Genomic DNA, 16,556 nt, shown 5'->3' with positions numbered 1-16,556 from the left:
CCACAGCATTCTGCAGCGATACGCCATTCCATCTGGTTTCTGCTTAGTGGGACTATCATTTGTTTTTCAACAGGACAATGACGCAAAACACACCTCCAGTCTGTCTAAGGGTAATTTGACATAGAAGGAGAGTGATGGAGTGCTGCATCAGATGACCTGGCCTCTACAATCACCCGACCTTATTGTGAATTTTTCAGTACATATGTGGCAATTATTTATTTCAGAAGGAGCCAGCAAAACTACTGCACTCTATGTGCTCTAGGTCATTGGACACCATTAGACATGCACATGGTTATTCTTGTAACTGTTATGGCCAACTATGGTTACACCTCTTGGGTTTTTTTCCAGAACAGGGGTTCATCTTTCAATGGAGTCAGCTCGATTTCATGTATTGGTTAATCCTGTAGAGTGCCATGGTCTGTTGCTATGGTCCTACATGCATGAAACTATTTGTGACTCTACAGGTTGCATGTCCTAATATGATAACGGTGGCTAAATGCCAGAGGTGATAAGTCATTAAGAGGAGTTCAAATCAAATCAAATTTTATTTGTCACATACACATGGTTAGCAGATGTTAAATGCGAGTGTAGCGAAATGCTTGTGCTTCTAGTTCCGACAATGCAGTGATAACCAACAAGTAATCTAACTAACAATTCCAAAACTACTGTCTTATACACAGTGTAAGGGGATAAGGAACATGTACATAAGGATATATGAATGAGTGATGGTACAGAGCAGCATACAGTAGATGGTATCGAGTACAGTATATACATATGAGATGAGTGTGTAGACAAAGTAAACAAAGTGGCATAGTTAAAGTGGCTAGTGATACATGTGTTACATAAGGATGCAGTCGATGATGTAGAGTACAGTATATACATATGCATATGAGATGAATAATGTAGGGTAAGTAACATTATATAAGGTAGCATTGTTTAAAGTGGCTAGTGATATATTTACATAATTCCCATCAATTCCCATTATTAAAATGGCTGGAGTTGGGTCAGTGTCAATGACAGTGTGTTGGCAGCAGCCACTCACTGTTAGTGGTGGCTGTTTAACAGTCTGATGGCCTTGAGATAGAAGCTGTTTTTCAGTCTCTCGGTCCCAGCTTTGATGCACCTGTACTGACCTCGCCTTCTGGATGATAGCGGGGTGAACAGGCAGTGGTTCGGGTGGTTGATGTCCTTGATGATCTTTATGGCCTTCCTGTAACAACGGGTGGTGTAGGTGTCCTGGAGGGCAGGTAGTTTGCCCCCGGTGATGCGTTGTGCAGTCCTCACTACCCTCTGGAGAGCCTTACGGTTGAGGGCGGAGCAGTTGCCGTACCAGGCGGTGATACAGCCCGCCAGGATGCTCTCGATTGTGCATCTGTAGAAGTTTGTGAGTGCTTTTGGTGACAAGCCGAATTTCTTCAGCCTCCTGAGGTTGAATAGGCGCTGCTGCGCCTTCTTCACGACGCTGTCAGTGTGAGTGGACCAATTCAGTTTGTCTGTGATGTGTATGCCGAGGAACTTAAAACTAGCTACCCTCTCCACTACTGTTCCATCGATGTGGATAGGGGGTGTTCCTCTGCTGTTTCCTGAAGTCCACAATCATCTCCTTAGTTTTGTTGACATTGAGTGTGAGGTTATTTTCCTGACACCACACTCCGAGGGCCCTCACCTCCTCCCTGTAGGCCGTCTCGTCGTTGTTGGTAATCAAGCCTACCACTGTTGTGTCGTCCGCAAACTTGATGATTGAGTTGGAGGCGTGCGTGGCCACGCAGTCGTGGGTGAACAGGGAGTACAGGAGAGGGCTCAGAACGCACCCTTGTGGGGCCCCGTGTTGAGGATCAGCGGGGAGGAGATGTTGTTGCCTACCCTCACCACCTGGGGGCGGCCCGTCAGGAAGTCCAGTACCCAGTTGCACAGGGGCGGGGTCGAGACCCAGGGTCTCGAGCTTGATGACGAGCTTGGAGGGTACTATGGTGTTGAATGCCGAGCTGTAGTCGATGAACAGCATTCTCACATAGGTATTCCTCTTGTCCAGGTGGGTTAGGGCAGTGTGCAGTGTGGTTGAGATTGCATCGTCTGTGGACCTATTTGGGCGGTAAGCAAATTGGAGTGGGTCTAGGGTGTCAGGTAGGGTGGAGGTGATATGGTCCTTGACTAGTCTCTCAAAGCACTTCATGATGACGGAAGTGAGTGCTACGGGGCGGTAGTCGTTTAGCTCAGTTACCTTAGCTTTCTTGGGAACAGGAACAATGGTGGCCCTCTTGAAGCATGTGGGAACAGCAGACTGGTATAGGGATTGATTGAATATGTCCGTAAACACACCGGCCAGCTGGTCTGCGCATGCTCTGAGGGCGCGGCTGGGGATGCCGTCTGGGCCTGCAGCCTTGCGAGGGTTAACACGTTTAAATGTCTTACTCACCTCGGCTGCAGTGAAGGAGAGACCGCATGTTTCCGTTGCAGGCCGTGTCAGTGGCACTGTATTGTCCTCAAAGCGGGCAAAAAGTTATTTAGTCTGCCTGGGAGCAAGACATCCTGGTCCGTGACTGGGCTGGATTTCATCTTGTAGTCCGTGATTGACTGTAGACCCTGCCACATGCCTCTTGTGTCTGATTCGTTGAATTGAGATTCCACTTTGTCTCTGTACTGACGCTTAGCTTGTTTAATAGCCTTGCGGAGGTAATAGCTGCACTGTTTGTATTCAGTCATGTTGCCAGACACCTTGCCCTGATTAAAAGCAGTGGTTCGCGCTTTCAGTTTCACGCGAATGCTGCCATCAATCCACGGTTTCTGGTTAGGGAATGTTTTTATCGTTGCTATGGGAACGACATCTTCGACGCACGTTCTAATGAACTCGCACACCGAATCAGCGTATTCGTCAATATTCCCATCTGACGCAATACGAAACATGTCCCAGTCCACGTGATGGAAGCAGTCTTGGAGTGTAGAGTCAGCTTGGTCTGACCAGCGTTGGACAGACCTCAGCGTGGGAGCCTCTTGTTTTAATTTCTGCCTGTAGGCAGGGATCAGCAAAATGGAGTCGTGGTCAGCTTTTCCGAAAGGGGGCGGGGGCAGGGCCTTATATGCGTCGCGGAAGTTAGAGTAACAATGATCCAAGGTTTTACCACCCCTGGTTGCGCAATCGATATGCTGATAAAATTTAGGGAGTCTTGTTTTCAGATTGGCTTTGTTAAAATCCCCAGCTACAATGAATGCAGCCTCCGGATAAATGTTTTCCAGTTTGCAAAGAGTTAAATAAAGTTCGTTCAGAGCCATCGATGTGTCTGCTTGGGGGATATATACGGCTGTGATTATAATCGAAGTGAATTCTCTTGGAAGATAATGCGGTCTACATTTGATTGTGAGGAATTCTAAATCAGGTGAACAGAAGGATTTGAGTTCCTGTATGTTTCCTTCATCACACCATGTCCCGTTAGTCATGAGGCATACGCCCCCGCCACTCTTCTTACCAGAGAGATGTTTGTTTCTGTCCGCGCGATGCGTGGAGAAACCCGTTGGCTGCACCGCCATGGATAGCGTCTTCCCAGTAAGCCATGTTTCCGTAAAGCAAAGAACGTTACAGTCTCTGATGTCCCTCTGGAATGCTACCCTTGCTCGGATTTCATCAACCTTGTTGTCGAGAGACTGGACATTGGCAAGAAGAATACTGGGAAGTGGTGCGCGATGTGCCCTTTTCGGAGTCTGACCAGAACACCGCCGCGTTTCCCTCTTTTCGTAGTCGTTTCCTTGGGTCGCTGCAAGCGATCCATTCCGTTGTCCTGTTTGTAAGGCACAACACAGGATCCGCGTCGCGGAAAACATATTCTTGGTCGTACTGATGGTGAGTTGACGCTGATCTTATATTCAGTAGTTCTTCTCGACTGTATGTAATGAAACCTAAGATGACCTGGGGTACTAATGTAAGAAATAACACGTAAAAAAAACAAAAAACTGCATAGTTTCCTAGGAACGCGAAGCGAGGCGGCCATCTTACATCTGAGTATGACGTAAGGAGGACAAATGTATAAGTAGTTTGTACCAAGATTGGAAGGCAGTTGTATTCATGATGCAGCTCGGCTTTTATTATGAAGTATTAAAAAGTCTATTTGAACTCACATGCTCCGGTATTTATGAAATATGATTGACCAAATATTTCCACGACAACCTCAACCCAATTGAGATAGTTTGGAATGAGTCGGATCACAGAGTGAAGGAAAAGAAGCCAACAATTGCTAAGCATATATGTGGGAACTCCTTCATGACTCTTGGAAAAGCATTCCAGGAAAAAACTGGTTGAGAAAATGCCAAGAGTGTGCAAAGCTGTCATCAAGGAAAAGGGTGGCTACTTTGAAGAATCTCAAATATATTTTGATTTGTTAAACACTTTTTTGGTGACTACATGATTCCATAGTTCTGATGTCTTCACTATTATTCTACAACGTAGAAAGTAGTAAAAAACGTTTGACTGGTAATGATAGAGACACACACAGGTTGGAGAGAACAAAACATGATTGATGACATAGATTGCTTGGTAAAGATGACATGTAATTTATAAAACCTAAACATTCACTCACCAATAAATCGCACGTCATCCTACTACCGTTATTTTTGTGTTATATTTATTTTTTTATGTTATTTTTATTTTCAAATGTCTTTTTACTACCGTTTAATTTCTTTACTTACACACCTTTTTTTCCCCACACTATTGGTTGGAGCCCTACACCCGTTGTATTCGGCGCACGTGACAAACTTTTATTTGATACATTCTCTCTCGTCAATCATATTTTGTTCTCTCCATTTACAATCTTTGCCACCACCGTAATAGTAACTAACGGTGGTGAGTCATAGTAGACTCACCTGAGATACCTGAGAGAAGGAGTCCTTGACAGATTCCTGCAAGGGGGTGAACTGCTCCCGCGCTGCCTGCACCTTCTCTTCCAGCTGTTGGCTCTCCTCCTGCAGTCGCAGCAGCTCCTCTCTGGCCTGCACCAGCTGCTCCTCGTACTCCTCTATCCTCTGCTCCTGCGCCGTGTGTTCCGCCTCTAGTGACAAGATCTAACACACACACACCCACCAACCACAGAAAGTGAAGCAAGATGTGAGAAAATAATTCAAACAAAATGGTGGAGTGTGACTAGATGTACATTTGACCATCATATGTAGTTGCTATTGACTAGATCCTCTCTGAAGGTGATCCAGGCGCTGTGGGAGATGGTGGTTGGTTGATAGGTTCTGTAGTCTCACCAGCTGGTTCTCATGGCTGCACTGCTGGCAGATGTGACGAAGCTGCTCCTCCAGAGTGGTCTTCTGCTGGTCCAACTCCTCCAGAGTATCCTGGACCTCCTGGCGCTGAGACTGCAGCCGCTGCAGCTCGCCGCTTTCCTTCTGCACCTGATTCTGCAGGTCCTGATGAGGGCAGGGATAAGTCACAGCATCCAGAGAAAGATGTGAGAAAAGGAGCAGAATCACCTATGCAGGAGCAGCGTTTGGCTGAGTACACTAAAGAAAGGACTCAATCAATCCATTGACTGCCAGAATATAATGAAAGATTACAAAGTTAGCTCAGCCTTGAGGTGCTCCACTGCAGCAGAACAAAATCAAATGTGAGCTTCCCCACAGTACCATTACACATTGACGTAGTGTTTATGCCTACATGATGATGTTTATCGAGGAAGTGTGTGTAGGAAGGTGTGGTATAAACTGTAATCAGCCACTACTCAGCACAGGCTCAGAGGGATGAACGTCTTCATCCGTTCCTTCAGAGGAGCAACTCTAAGCTCTGTCCGTTTGAAGCAGCCAGGCAGTCACAGCCCAAAATAGAAGCCATTTATCAGACCAACTCAGAGGCGAGGCACTCCTGCCCTCATCCCCTAATCATTCAAGTGCGAGTGCTACAACTACCAAAGATTAAAAAGCAAACAGTTTATTGATCCCTATTTGCTTAGAATACTTGATATTCAGCAATTACATTACTGATTTACTGCAGGGAGAATTACTCCCGATCACTGTGCAAATGTTAAATAGTTAGATTACTACTCATTGGCCTTCATTTTGACTGCATAATCCAATCTCAGTTGCTCATATACCTATTGAAAAACACTAGTTTTCCAATTATTAATATATTGATAATGGCTAATTGGCAGTGACTGGGCATTGCTGAGGGGAACCCTGGGGTAAGGAAACAGTGCTGTCGGTCTAATGACAGCCTTTCACGCCATTGATGTACAATACCAGAGGAAGAGCAGCCAATCACAAATACAAAGTAGAAAATAACTCATGTTCAACGCAGGGTAATATTGCCATATTCCTATATAGTGCGGCCGAGAAGTGGCAATATAAAAGGTGTACAAGTGTTAAATGTTAAATTTAGTCCTCCCAGAGAGAGTGGGTCAATAGTGAACAGGACCTGAGAGGATGGGATAATTAAACCTGACAGAGAAGATTATAAAGACAAGATTATAGTCGCACACTGGCATCGGGCTTACAGCTGATACCCCTCTACTATGGCATTTGCTTATTCAAGAACACTTGAAATTTTCCTAAAAATCCATGAAATAACATTAATTTAACATACAGTGAGCTCAAAGTATAGGGACAGTGACATTTCTTGAAATGATACAATGACTATGGAGGTTAAAGGAAAGACTGTCAGCTTCAATTTGAGAGCATTGTCATCCATAGCGGGTGAATTATTTAGAAATTACAGCACTTTTTATTCATAGTCCCCCCATATTGGGGCAAATTTCAATTTGTCATTTCGCAGATGCAATTATCCAGAGTGATTTTCAGGAGCAATTAGGGTTAAGTGCCTTGCTCAAGGGCACATGGACAGATTTTTCACTTATTAGGTATAATTAAGTCAAAAGGTTCAGCATTTGGTCTGATATTCCTAGCACGCAATAATTACATCAAGCTTGTGATTCCACAAACTTGTTGGATGCATTTGCTGTTTCAGATTATTTTGTGCCATATATAAATGAATGGTAAATAATGTACGTACGTCCTCCAAATAGGTTATATTAATAAATCAGTTCATATGCTTGATATTAAAAGAGGTAACTGTCAAAATGTATCACTGAAGTAAGAACTAAACAGCGTGAGGCTACAGTTCAGTTCGCGAGATCGTCAACATCAAAATATCATCATGGTGCACTATAGAGGCGGCTCTGACTCATACAGGGAGGGTATGTTTGGTTTCTCTGCTGCTCAGCCATAACTTCATAGCCTAACAGACTCAAGGGGCTACCTCGAACAAATCCAACAAGAGCAGCTGAACAGTAGACTGATTTGACATGAGAAAATGTATTTATAAAACCAGTAGAAAATCAAAATGTACAGAGAGTCATCAAGTGGATGAAATGAAGTGAAACAATAAGGGCAGTGAGAGAGCTCAGGGGAGGCATGCAGGCAGCACGTTCACTGTACCTGGACTTCACTGGTCCTTTCTCTGATGCTCTTCTCCTGCTCTTTAATTTCCTGTTCCACATTGCTCTTCTCCCTGGAAGACCAGCACAGCAGACATGAGTATTTAATCACCGTGGAGACCGAGGGCACCCCCAGCCAGGCTACCACCCCACCACCACCTCTACAATCTTGCCCAGCCGACAGCTCCACTCCCTGCACCACCATCCTGATCCTACTGTAGCAGACCACACCGACCGAACGACCAACCAACGCCTGCAACAACTGCCTTGAGGGGGTCTGTGCGTGTGTGTCGTGTGTTCTGGCAGATGAGAGGCGAGAGAGAGGGGTAGGACTGTGTGTGGCTGCCTGGAGGAAGTGTCAGTGATTCAGCAAAGAGAAGGGAGGGATGAAGCTCTATACCTCCCATTGTTCATTTCCCTGTCCATCCTCCCATCCACCCCTCCCAACCCTTTCCTGGTCAGATGACAAGAGGAGAGGGAGCAGAAGACAGGGATAAGTGGAAACATTTGCACAGTAGGCGGGGCCTCGGTTATCAGCTCTCCTACCAAGTCCAAATCTTTCTCCTGGATCTTTATCAAATGACAATAACAAAGCCATTCATTTAGAAAAGTGGAACATAAATATGCCAAAAGGCTGGCCAATAGAATGAATAGTGAATGTAAAAAATAATTAATTTAAATTGAATGAAAAAATGCCAATTATCTTTTTCCATTCATATTTCCACAGTTCATATTATCAAATATAATGAATAATGTTATTTTGATCAACATGGAAGAATGAACCTGTCCGCCTTTCGTTTCAACCAACAGCCACGCATGTAGAGAGAGAGTAGAACCAGCGCAGGGAGAAGCTGAAGTGAGGTAGGAGACGTGCGAGTCAGGAGTACAGACTTCACTGACTGTATAATTTAGATGCCCTGGCTGGCAAGTATCCAGAAATGACAGCTGTTGACATTACATGGTCCTAGGAGCAGCTCTCCCAATTTAACAGCCCAAAATTACAGAATTCTCGTTTCAGACAGCAAGTCTAAATCAAAAGACCACCTCACCCTCCTGCTCTAAGCTGAAGAATACATTGCTTCATCCACAGCCCCTCCAAAAGGTAAGCGCAGGTTTACAGCAGTACCTTGTCATGGAGACTTACAGCAATCCCCAAAAACACACCTTTGCAGCTTCCCGTCCATTATCCTCAATCTGATGCCTAAAGCCTAATAATAAAGTTCAAAACTTACACCTGCTATCCAGACACTGATGAAGACTACTACTTTCAGGCATCTTTTCTCACTCTTTACTAACCAGAAAAGGGAAGTTATACAACAACAAATTCATTTCCCCTGTGATGTAGCTGTTATGACTGTAGTGGGGCAGATATGTGATGTGTAAGCAAGTGATAAAATATGGTCTGTACATCCTCAATTCAAAACAGAGGGGGAAAGCCACCATTGTAAATAAGAACTTGTTTTAAACTGACTTGCCTAGTTAAAAGGGCCAGAGCGAGCCAGCCAGACAGAGCGAGCGAGCGAACGAGGCATAGCGAACCGGGCGAGCCAGAGAGCGAGCGAACGAACGAACGAGGCATAGCGAACAGGGCGAGCCAGAGAGCGAGCGAGCGAGCGAACGAGGCATAGCGAACCGGGCGAGCCAGAGAGCGAGCGAACGAAGACGAGGCATAGCGAACCGGGCGAGCCAGAGAGCGAGCGAGCGAACGAACGAGGCATAGCGAACAGGGCGAGCCAGAGAGCGAGCGAGCGAACGAACGAGGCATAGCGAACCGGGCGAGCCAGAGAGCGAGCGAGCGAACGAACTAGGCATAGCGAACCGGGCGAGCCAGAGAGCGACGAGGCATAGCGAACCGGGCGAGCCAGAGAGCGAGCGAGCGAGCGAACGAGGCATAGCGAACCGAACCGAGCCAGAGAGCGAACCGAACAGACCGAACGAGCCAACCGAAGCCAGAGAGCGAACCGAACGAGCCAGAGCGAAGAACGAGCGAACGAGCCAGAGAGCGAACGAGCCAGAGAGCGAACCGAACCGAGCCAGAGAGCGAACCGAACCGAGCCAGAGAGAGCGAAGAACCGAGCCAGAGAGCGAACCGAACCGAGCCAGAGAGCGAACCGAACCGAGCCAGAGAGCGAACCGAACCGAGCCAGAGAGCGAACCGAACCGAGCCAGAGAGCGAACCGAACGAGCCAGAGAGCGAACCGAACCGAGCCAGAGAGCGAACAGAGAGCGAACCGAGCCGAGCCAGAGAGCCGAAGCGAGCGAACCGGGCGAGCCAGAGAGCGAACCGAACGAGCCAGAGAGCGAACCGAACGAGCCAGAGAGCGAACCGAACGAGCCAGAGAGCGAACCGAACGAGCCAGAGAGCGAACCGAACGAGCCAGAGAGCGAACCGAACGAGCCAGAGAGCGAACCGAACGAGCCAGAGAGCGAACCTCTGGATACCCTGCTAAAAGGCTCCTTCCCTCCTCTCCTGTCCTTCCTTATTCAGCCTCCCAGCTCCCTCCATGTGCTCTGGCATCAAACAGCAAGACACACTTCAACGGGAACATGTGTGTGTGTGTGTGTGTGTGTGTGTGTGTGTGTGTTTAAACAAGATTCCACCGACACCATTACAACTGTACTGTGTATATTCCCTGAAATGGTCCAATGTGGTGAGACAAAGCGAGCTCTACTTTCGAGAGGGGTAGTTATATACTCCAACACGCTACCAACCTCATCCCAAACAAAAAGCCGGAACTAACCCATTTCTCAAATACACTTGGTACATGGACGAATACAACTTAGTGCGCTACAGAGAGACCATTTGACTCTAATATGAGTCCAAATATTTTGCTGTGCAACCTCAAATTTGATTTAGGAGCACCAGTGGGCCTAGAAAAAAAAATGTAGGATTCCAGCTTTATTACCTCAAATATATTTCATTGTGCTTCAACATTTCTGTGTGTACACCTACATTTCTCACCTTAGGCGCACATGTGGACAGAGCCCTGGTCAACATAGAGCCCTGCAACTCTGATGATTGACACTCACCTTTGTAGGTCAACAATCTCATTGCTGAGTGAGTCCAGTTCCTTGATGGCAGAAAAGTCTGCTGCCAGATTTGCTGCGTTGCTCTGGTGGGGAGAAATCATTCAAAGCAAACGATTTGTTTACATTCACACGCGTCACTGACCATACTGTACGTACACTACAACATATACACAACGTCTAAACATTAAATCGACGGAACGGCAAACACAATCTTGAATAACGTAAATATGAGCCTCTAATTAATAATTTAAGGTCGCCATAAAAATCAAACCCATTTTAGCGAACATGAAAGAATCCCAAAATGACCCATACAAGATGGGAGATTTTTAAGAAATGCATTAACACTGAAGGCACATCTACATGCAAACACAAATGGATAAGGAGGGCACTTAAAATTACTAATTAAACTAGGAGAAAAACAAAAGGGTAGGTAGGGAATATTAGGAGGTGGGTACATGGGTGGGTGACACTGCCAGGAGCTAAGGGGGAGACACAGTGAAGCTAACACTCAGGAGAGTCCCCAGCTAGAGGGAGAGCCCACCTTGTGTACAATGCATGACTCATGAGGAAGAAAGCAAAGAGACAGCATAGACAGACGGGGTCAGAGAGACACACAGCAGCAAAGCTAGAAAACAAAGAGCCACACACCACAGGAGAAGGGAAGGAAACGATTAGTAAAACGTCAGGAAATAGACGTTTTCAAATTTGCATCACCATCAAGTAGCCTATTCAGCAAAACACACAACTCCTAGTCCTTTTATAGAGAAATACACACGATTCAAACAAGATATTCACAGTTGTGATTATTGGATGTCTAAGAGGGCATGAAATGGTACAGGATGATAGAAATGTGTTACCTGCTTGGTTGCTAGGCTCAGTCTGTCAGAGGGAGGGATCATTTCAGGAGAGAGGTTCTGGGGTGGGTCCACACCGGTGGTCAGTTTCTGGTTAATTAGATGCAGCGCTAGTGCAAACTGTTCCCTGGTAAGCTTCCCCATGTCCCCAATGTCACAGAGCTCCCTGTGGAACACAGATTACCACATCACACAACAGATCCATTTACCCTTCCGGCAATGGGCATAATATTGACTAAAACTACAGGCCGGTTTCACAGACCCACATTAAGCCTAGTCCTACTAAATGGAAAAAAAGTAAACTTTTTTTAGTCCAAGAATTGGCTTACTCTGCGTCCAGAAAGCAGCCCTGTATGACCAATGTCCTTGTTTGATTAGTACATTCAAGTGCAGAGAGCCAGGCACCCCATGTTATCTAAGAGATTGTTCACTGAATCATACCAGATGTGTGCTAGTGTGGCAGAGGGCAAGCCAGTCTTTAAGAAGATATCTCTGACTTCAGGCCCAGACACCAGCCCATCCATGTCAAGATCGGTCTTTGCAAACACCTCGTCATACTTGGATTTGTCTGGAGGAGATACAGCCCACTGAAAAGAGACACAGGGGACAGGATGGCTATATAGATATGGATTAGGTCTTGCCGCCCCACTTTCATGCCGGGATGAATACTATACTCACTGTGACTGGGGTCACGGCTGGTTTGGAGGGCAGGGTTTTGGACCCTGAAAGGGAGGAGCGGCTCTCTTTGATGGAGGGGGCGAGGGTATAAGGGGCATCACTGGGGGTACAGAGACGGGGGGCTTTTTCCTCTTGGAGGGGGGAACTAGAGGAGCAGGTAGAGACATGGGCACGGGCTCCCCCTCCAGAGCTCTGTAGACAAGGTACATGGCCTAATAAAGGAGAACAGACACACAGCTATAAATCTGCCTATCATGTCATTTCAATATAAGATCGGGGAAGTCCAATATTTACAAACAACTTGTTTTATTCGAGAAGCACACACTAAACCTACAGCAGAGTCCACATTTCCTCCTTGAACATAATAAAGACTTGACAGCAAGCATCTGGCCATTACATAAGTGCATGCGTTCATTAAAATGGGAGAACTTCAAATATAGCAAAACCCTGATTCAAAAAGTGCTCCATTTTGAGATACATGATCCTTGATAGAAAGCAAGGATGCCTTGAAGCCAAGCGTACATTAGTGCAAACAAATATCGATGAAATATAAATAAAAGCTGGAGAAGGCTATCCGGAAAATGGGCTCAAGGGCAGAGTAAAAAATAAATAATCATTTGGCTGTTAGTGACAGGCTACATTTCTTCTGCATGAATGTCCTCATCTCCACTTTAATGATAAATCTATTCCTTACCACAGCAAATTCATCTCGGTCAAGCATACCATCTCTGTCTAGGTCACTCAGTTCCCATACCTGCAACATTTAGGGAATTCAGTCCATTCAGCAAGTCAAAAATAGACCAGTCGTAGACTTAAAGCAGATCAATGTTATGTCACAAATTACAACACAGTCAAGCCTTTAAATAGCAGCGGCTATGTTTAAAAACACAAGACCACCCTCCAGTGGGCAATTGGGCATACGCATTTACTCTGACGGCCATCAAAAATAATTCTTTATGAGCCCTGTAGATATGCTATGCTGCTTACCCTTCCCAGTACATCCACTGGAAGTTTAGAGTTCAGCAACACTGGTTTGACCTTCTCCCCAGAGAGCATGCCACTAACGGGGGAGAGGCTGTCAAAGACTGCATCAAATTTCAGCTTCTCTTCCGTCTGGAAAGACAGACATAGGTGCATGATTGAAGCAATTTCTACTTCAGATAAAATTAAATCAGGTGGATTTTGCAAAGTTGAGAACTCCCTTACATGGCTTTGAAAAATGGATTTGAATGAAGTAAACATTCAAATAAAATGTGTCATCCATTGATGCGCTTTGCTTCTGCTTTCGTTATAAAGAGATCAGGACAAAATGACCAGGCTACATTTAAAGAAATAGTGACAAGTTCCCCTCACCTTGACCACCCAAGGGCTGTCAATGGACACTCCCCTAAGTAGAAGTGGGCTGCTTGTGTCCTGCTGAGGAAAAAGTTGCATCATCAACAAAGGTTCCCTTTTCAGCTCAAAGCACATAAACATATAAAATTAGCTTCTAAACCAAACATTTGTTTAAGGGGGAAGACAGGATTTTTTTTTATATATGTGTGTATTTTAAAAAACAATAGTGTAAAAAAATTCAGGCAATGTTAACATAATCCCCTTTCAAAAGTCTGATTTTTACAACATTCTTGCCTCATTATATAAGCCTTTTATACATCCCATGCACATGCTGCCACCGGTGATGAGTGAGAGTAGGGTTGTGCCAATGTGGGTGGGTGTCTATTTTGATAAATCACTTGAATGATTTTTTAAATATAATATAACACACACAAACGTCATTAGGAATGTGTTTAGGCAGGTCTTAAGAAACATTAAGACTACGAACATTTATTTTCAAAATAATAAAATAGCATATTTTGAGTTTAATTATGTTACTGGTCTGGTCAGCCTGTAGGGTACATGCCATGCAAAACCAATCAATTGTGTTTCATTTTGTTTATTAAACGAGAGACACTACATTTACATTCCCATGACCTGATCACAGCAAACACATTTTATAGTAAGGATAATTCCCCGAGACAGTTTGTGCATAAATTCTTTGGTTGTGCAAACACACAGTTTCATCAGCTGTCCGGGTGGCTGGTCTCAGACGATCCCATAGGTGAAGAAGTCAGATGTGGAGGTCCTGGGCTGGCATAGTTACATGTGGTCTGCGGTGGTGATGCTGGTTGGACATAGTGCCAAATACTCTTAAACAATGTTGGAGGTGGCTTATGGTAGGGAAATGAACATTCAATTCTCTGGCAACAGCTCTGGTGGACATTCCTGCAGTCAGCATGCCAATTGCGCTCCCTCAAAACTTGAGACATCTGTGGCATTGTGTTGTGTGACAAAACTGCAAATTTTAGAGTGGTCTATTATCGTCGCATTTTTACATTTTAGTCATTTAGCAGATGCTCTAACCAGAGTGACTTACAGTAGTGAGTGCATACATTTTCATGTTTGTTCCCAGCACAAGGTTCACCTGTCGTAATGATCATGCTGTTTAACCAGTTTCTTGATATGCCACACCTGTCAGGTCGATGGATTATCTTGGAAAAGGAGAAATGCTCACTAACTGGGGTGTAAACAGATTTGTGCACAGAATTTGACAAATAAGCTTTTTGTGCATATGGAACATTTCAAGGATCTTTTATTTCAGGTCATGAAACATAGGACCAACACTTTACATGTTGCGGTTATATTTTTGTTCAGTATACAGTACCAGTCAAAAATTTGGACACACCTACTCATTCAAGGGTTTTTCTTTATTTTTACTATTTTTTACATTGTAGAATAATAGGGAAGACATCACAACTATGAAATATCACATACGGAATCATGCAGTAACCAAAAAAATAAAAGTCTAACAAATGAAAATGTTATATTTGAGATTCTTCAAAGTAGCCACCCTTTGCCTCGATGACAGCTTTGCACACTCTTGGCATTCTCTCAACCAGCTTTATCTGGAATGCTTTTCAAACAGTCTTGAAGGAGTTCCCACATATGCGGAACACTTGTTGGCAGCTTTTCCGTCCCTCTGTGATCCGACTCAATCCAAACCATCTGAATTGGGTTGAGATCGGGTGATTGTGGAGGACAGGTCATCTGATGCAGCACTGTCACTCTCCTTCTTGGTCAAATAGCCCTTGTGTCACCAGCAAAGCACCATCACACTTCCTCCTCCATGCTTCATGGTGGGAACCACAAATGCGGATATCCTCCGTTCACCGACTGCGTCTCACAAAGACATGGCGGTTGGAACCAAAAATCTCTCATTTTGACTCATCGGACCAAAGGACAGATGTCCACCAGTCTAATGTCCATTGCTCGTGTTTCTTGGTCCAAGCAAATCTCTTCTTCTTATTGGTATCCTTTAGCAGTGGATTCTTTGAAGCAATTTGACCATGAAGGCCTGATTCACGAAGTCTCCTCTGAACAGCTGATGTTGAGATGTGTCTGTTACTTGAAAAAATAAGCATTTATTTGAGCTGCAATTTCAATGGGTCTGGTAACTAATGAAATGTTACTCTGGGTCTTCCTTTCCTGTGGCGGTCCTCATGCACTTGAAGAAACTTTGAAAGTCCTTGAAATTTTCCAGATTGACCGACCATGTCATAAAGTAACGGACTGTCGTTTCTCTTCGTTTAAGCTGTTACTGCCATAATAATTTGTAAGTCGCTCTGGATAAGAGCGTCTGCTAAATGACTTAAATGTAAATGTAATAATATGGACTTGGTCTTTTACCAAATAGGGCTATCTTCTGTTTACCAACCCTACTTTGTCACAACAACTGGTTGGCTCAAAGAAATCCCACAAATTAACAATGCACACCTGTCACCACCAATAAACCCATTATAATTGAGAATTTCAATAAGCATTTATCTACGGCTGGCCATGCTTTCCACCTGGCTACCCCTACCCCGGTCAACAGCCCTGCACTCCCCAGAGCAACTCGCCCAAACCTCCCCCACTTCTCCTTCACCCAAATCCAGATAGCTGATGTTATGAAAGAGCTGCAAAATCTGGACCCCTACAAATCAGCCGGGCTAGAAAATCTGGACCCTTTCTATCTCAAATTATCTGCCGAAATTTTTGCAATCCCTATTACTAGCCTGTTCAACCTCTCGTATCGTCTGAGACTCCCATAGATTGGAAAGCTGCCGCGGTCATCCCCTCTTCAAAGGGGGAGACACTCTAGAACCAAACTGCTACAGACCTATAGCTATTCTACCCTGCCTTTCTAAGATCTTCAAAAGCCAAGTTAACAGATTACCGACCATTTTGAATCACAATGTACCTTCTCTGCTATGCAATCTTGTTTCAGAGGTGGTCATGGGTGCACCTCAGCGACGCTCAAGGTCCGAAACGATATCATAACCACCATCAATAAGAGACAATACTATGCAGCCGTATTCCTCGACCTAGCTAAGGCCTTCGACTGCCAATTACAACATTCTTATTGGCAGACTCAACAGCGTTGATTTCTCAAATGATTGCCTCGCCTGGTTCACCAATTACTTCTCAGACAGAGTTCAGTGTGTCAAATCGGAGGGCCTGTTGTCCTGACCTCTGGCAGTCTATGGGGGTACCACAGGGT

General features: G+C 44.9%; 1 protein-coding gene across 1 annotated transcript in view; it reads right to left on the bottom strand.

Annotated features, from left to right (window-relative positions):
• LOC118359130 (epidermal growth factor receptor substrate 15-like) overlaps positions 1-16,556 on the bottom strand; it is a 40,641-nt gene that overhangs the window by 18,602 nt on the left and 5,483 nt on the right. Inside the window, 11 exon segments of the mRNA XM_052480430.1 lie at positions 4,852-5,049; positions 5,239-5,400; positions 7,420-7,492; positions 10,449-10,531; positions 11,306-11,468; positions 11,744-11,889; positions 11,987-12,060; positions 12,063-12,192; positions 12,675-12,734; positions 12,968-13,093; positions 13,334-13,396. Coding sequence (XP_052336390.1) covers positions 4,852-5,049; positions 5,239-5,400; positions 7,420-7,492; positions 10,449-10,531; positions 11,306-11,468; positions 11,744-11,889; positions 11,987-12,060; positions 12,063-12,192; positions 12,675-12,734; positions 12,968-13,093; positions 13,334-13,396 — 1,278 coding nt within the window.

Source organism: Oncorhynchus keta, chromosome 26 (genome assembly GCF_023373465.1).
Source record: "Oncorhynchus keta strain PuntledgeMale-10-30-2019 chromosome 26, Oket_V2, whole genome shotgun sequence".
NCBI classification, from domain to species: Eukaryota; Metazoa; Chordata; class Actinopteri; order Salmoniformes; family Salmonidae; genus Oncorhynchus; species Oncorhynchus keta.
This window is presented reverse-complemented; position numbering and strand designations above follow the sequence as displayed.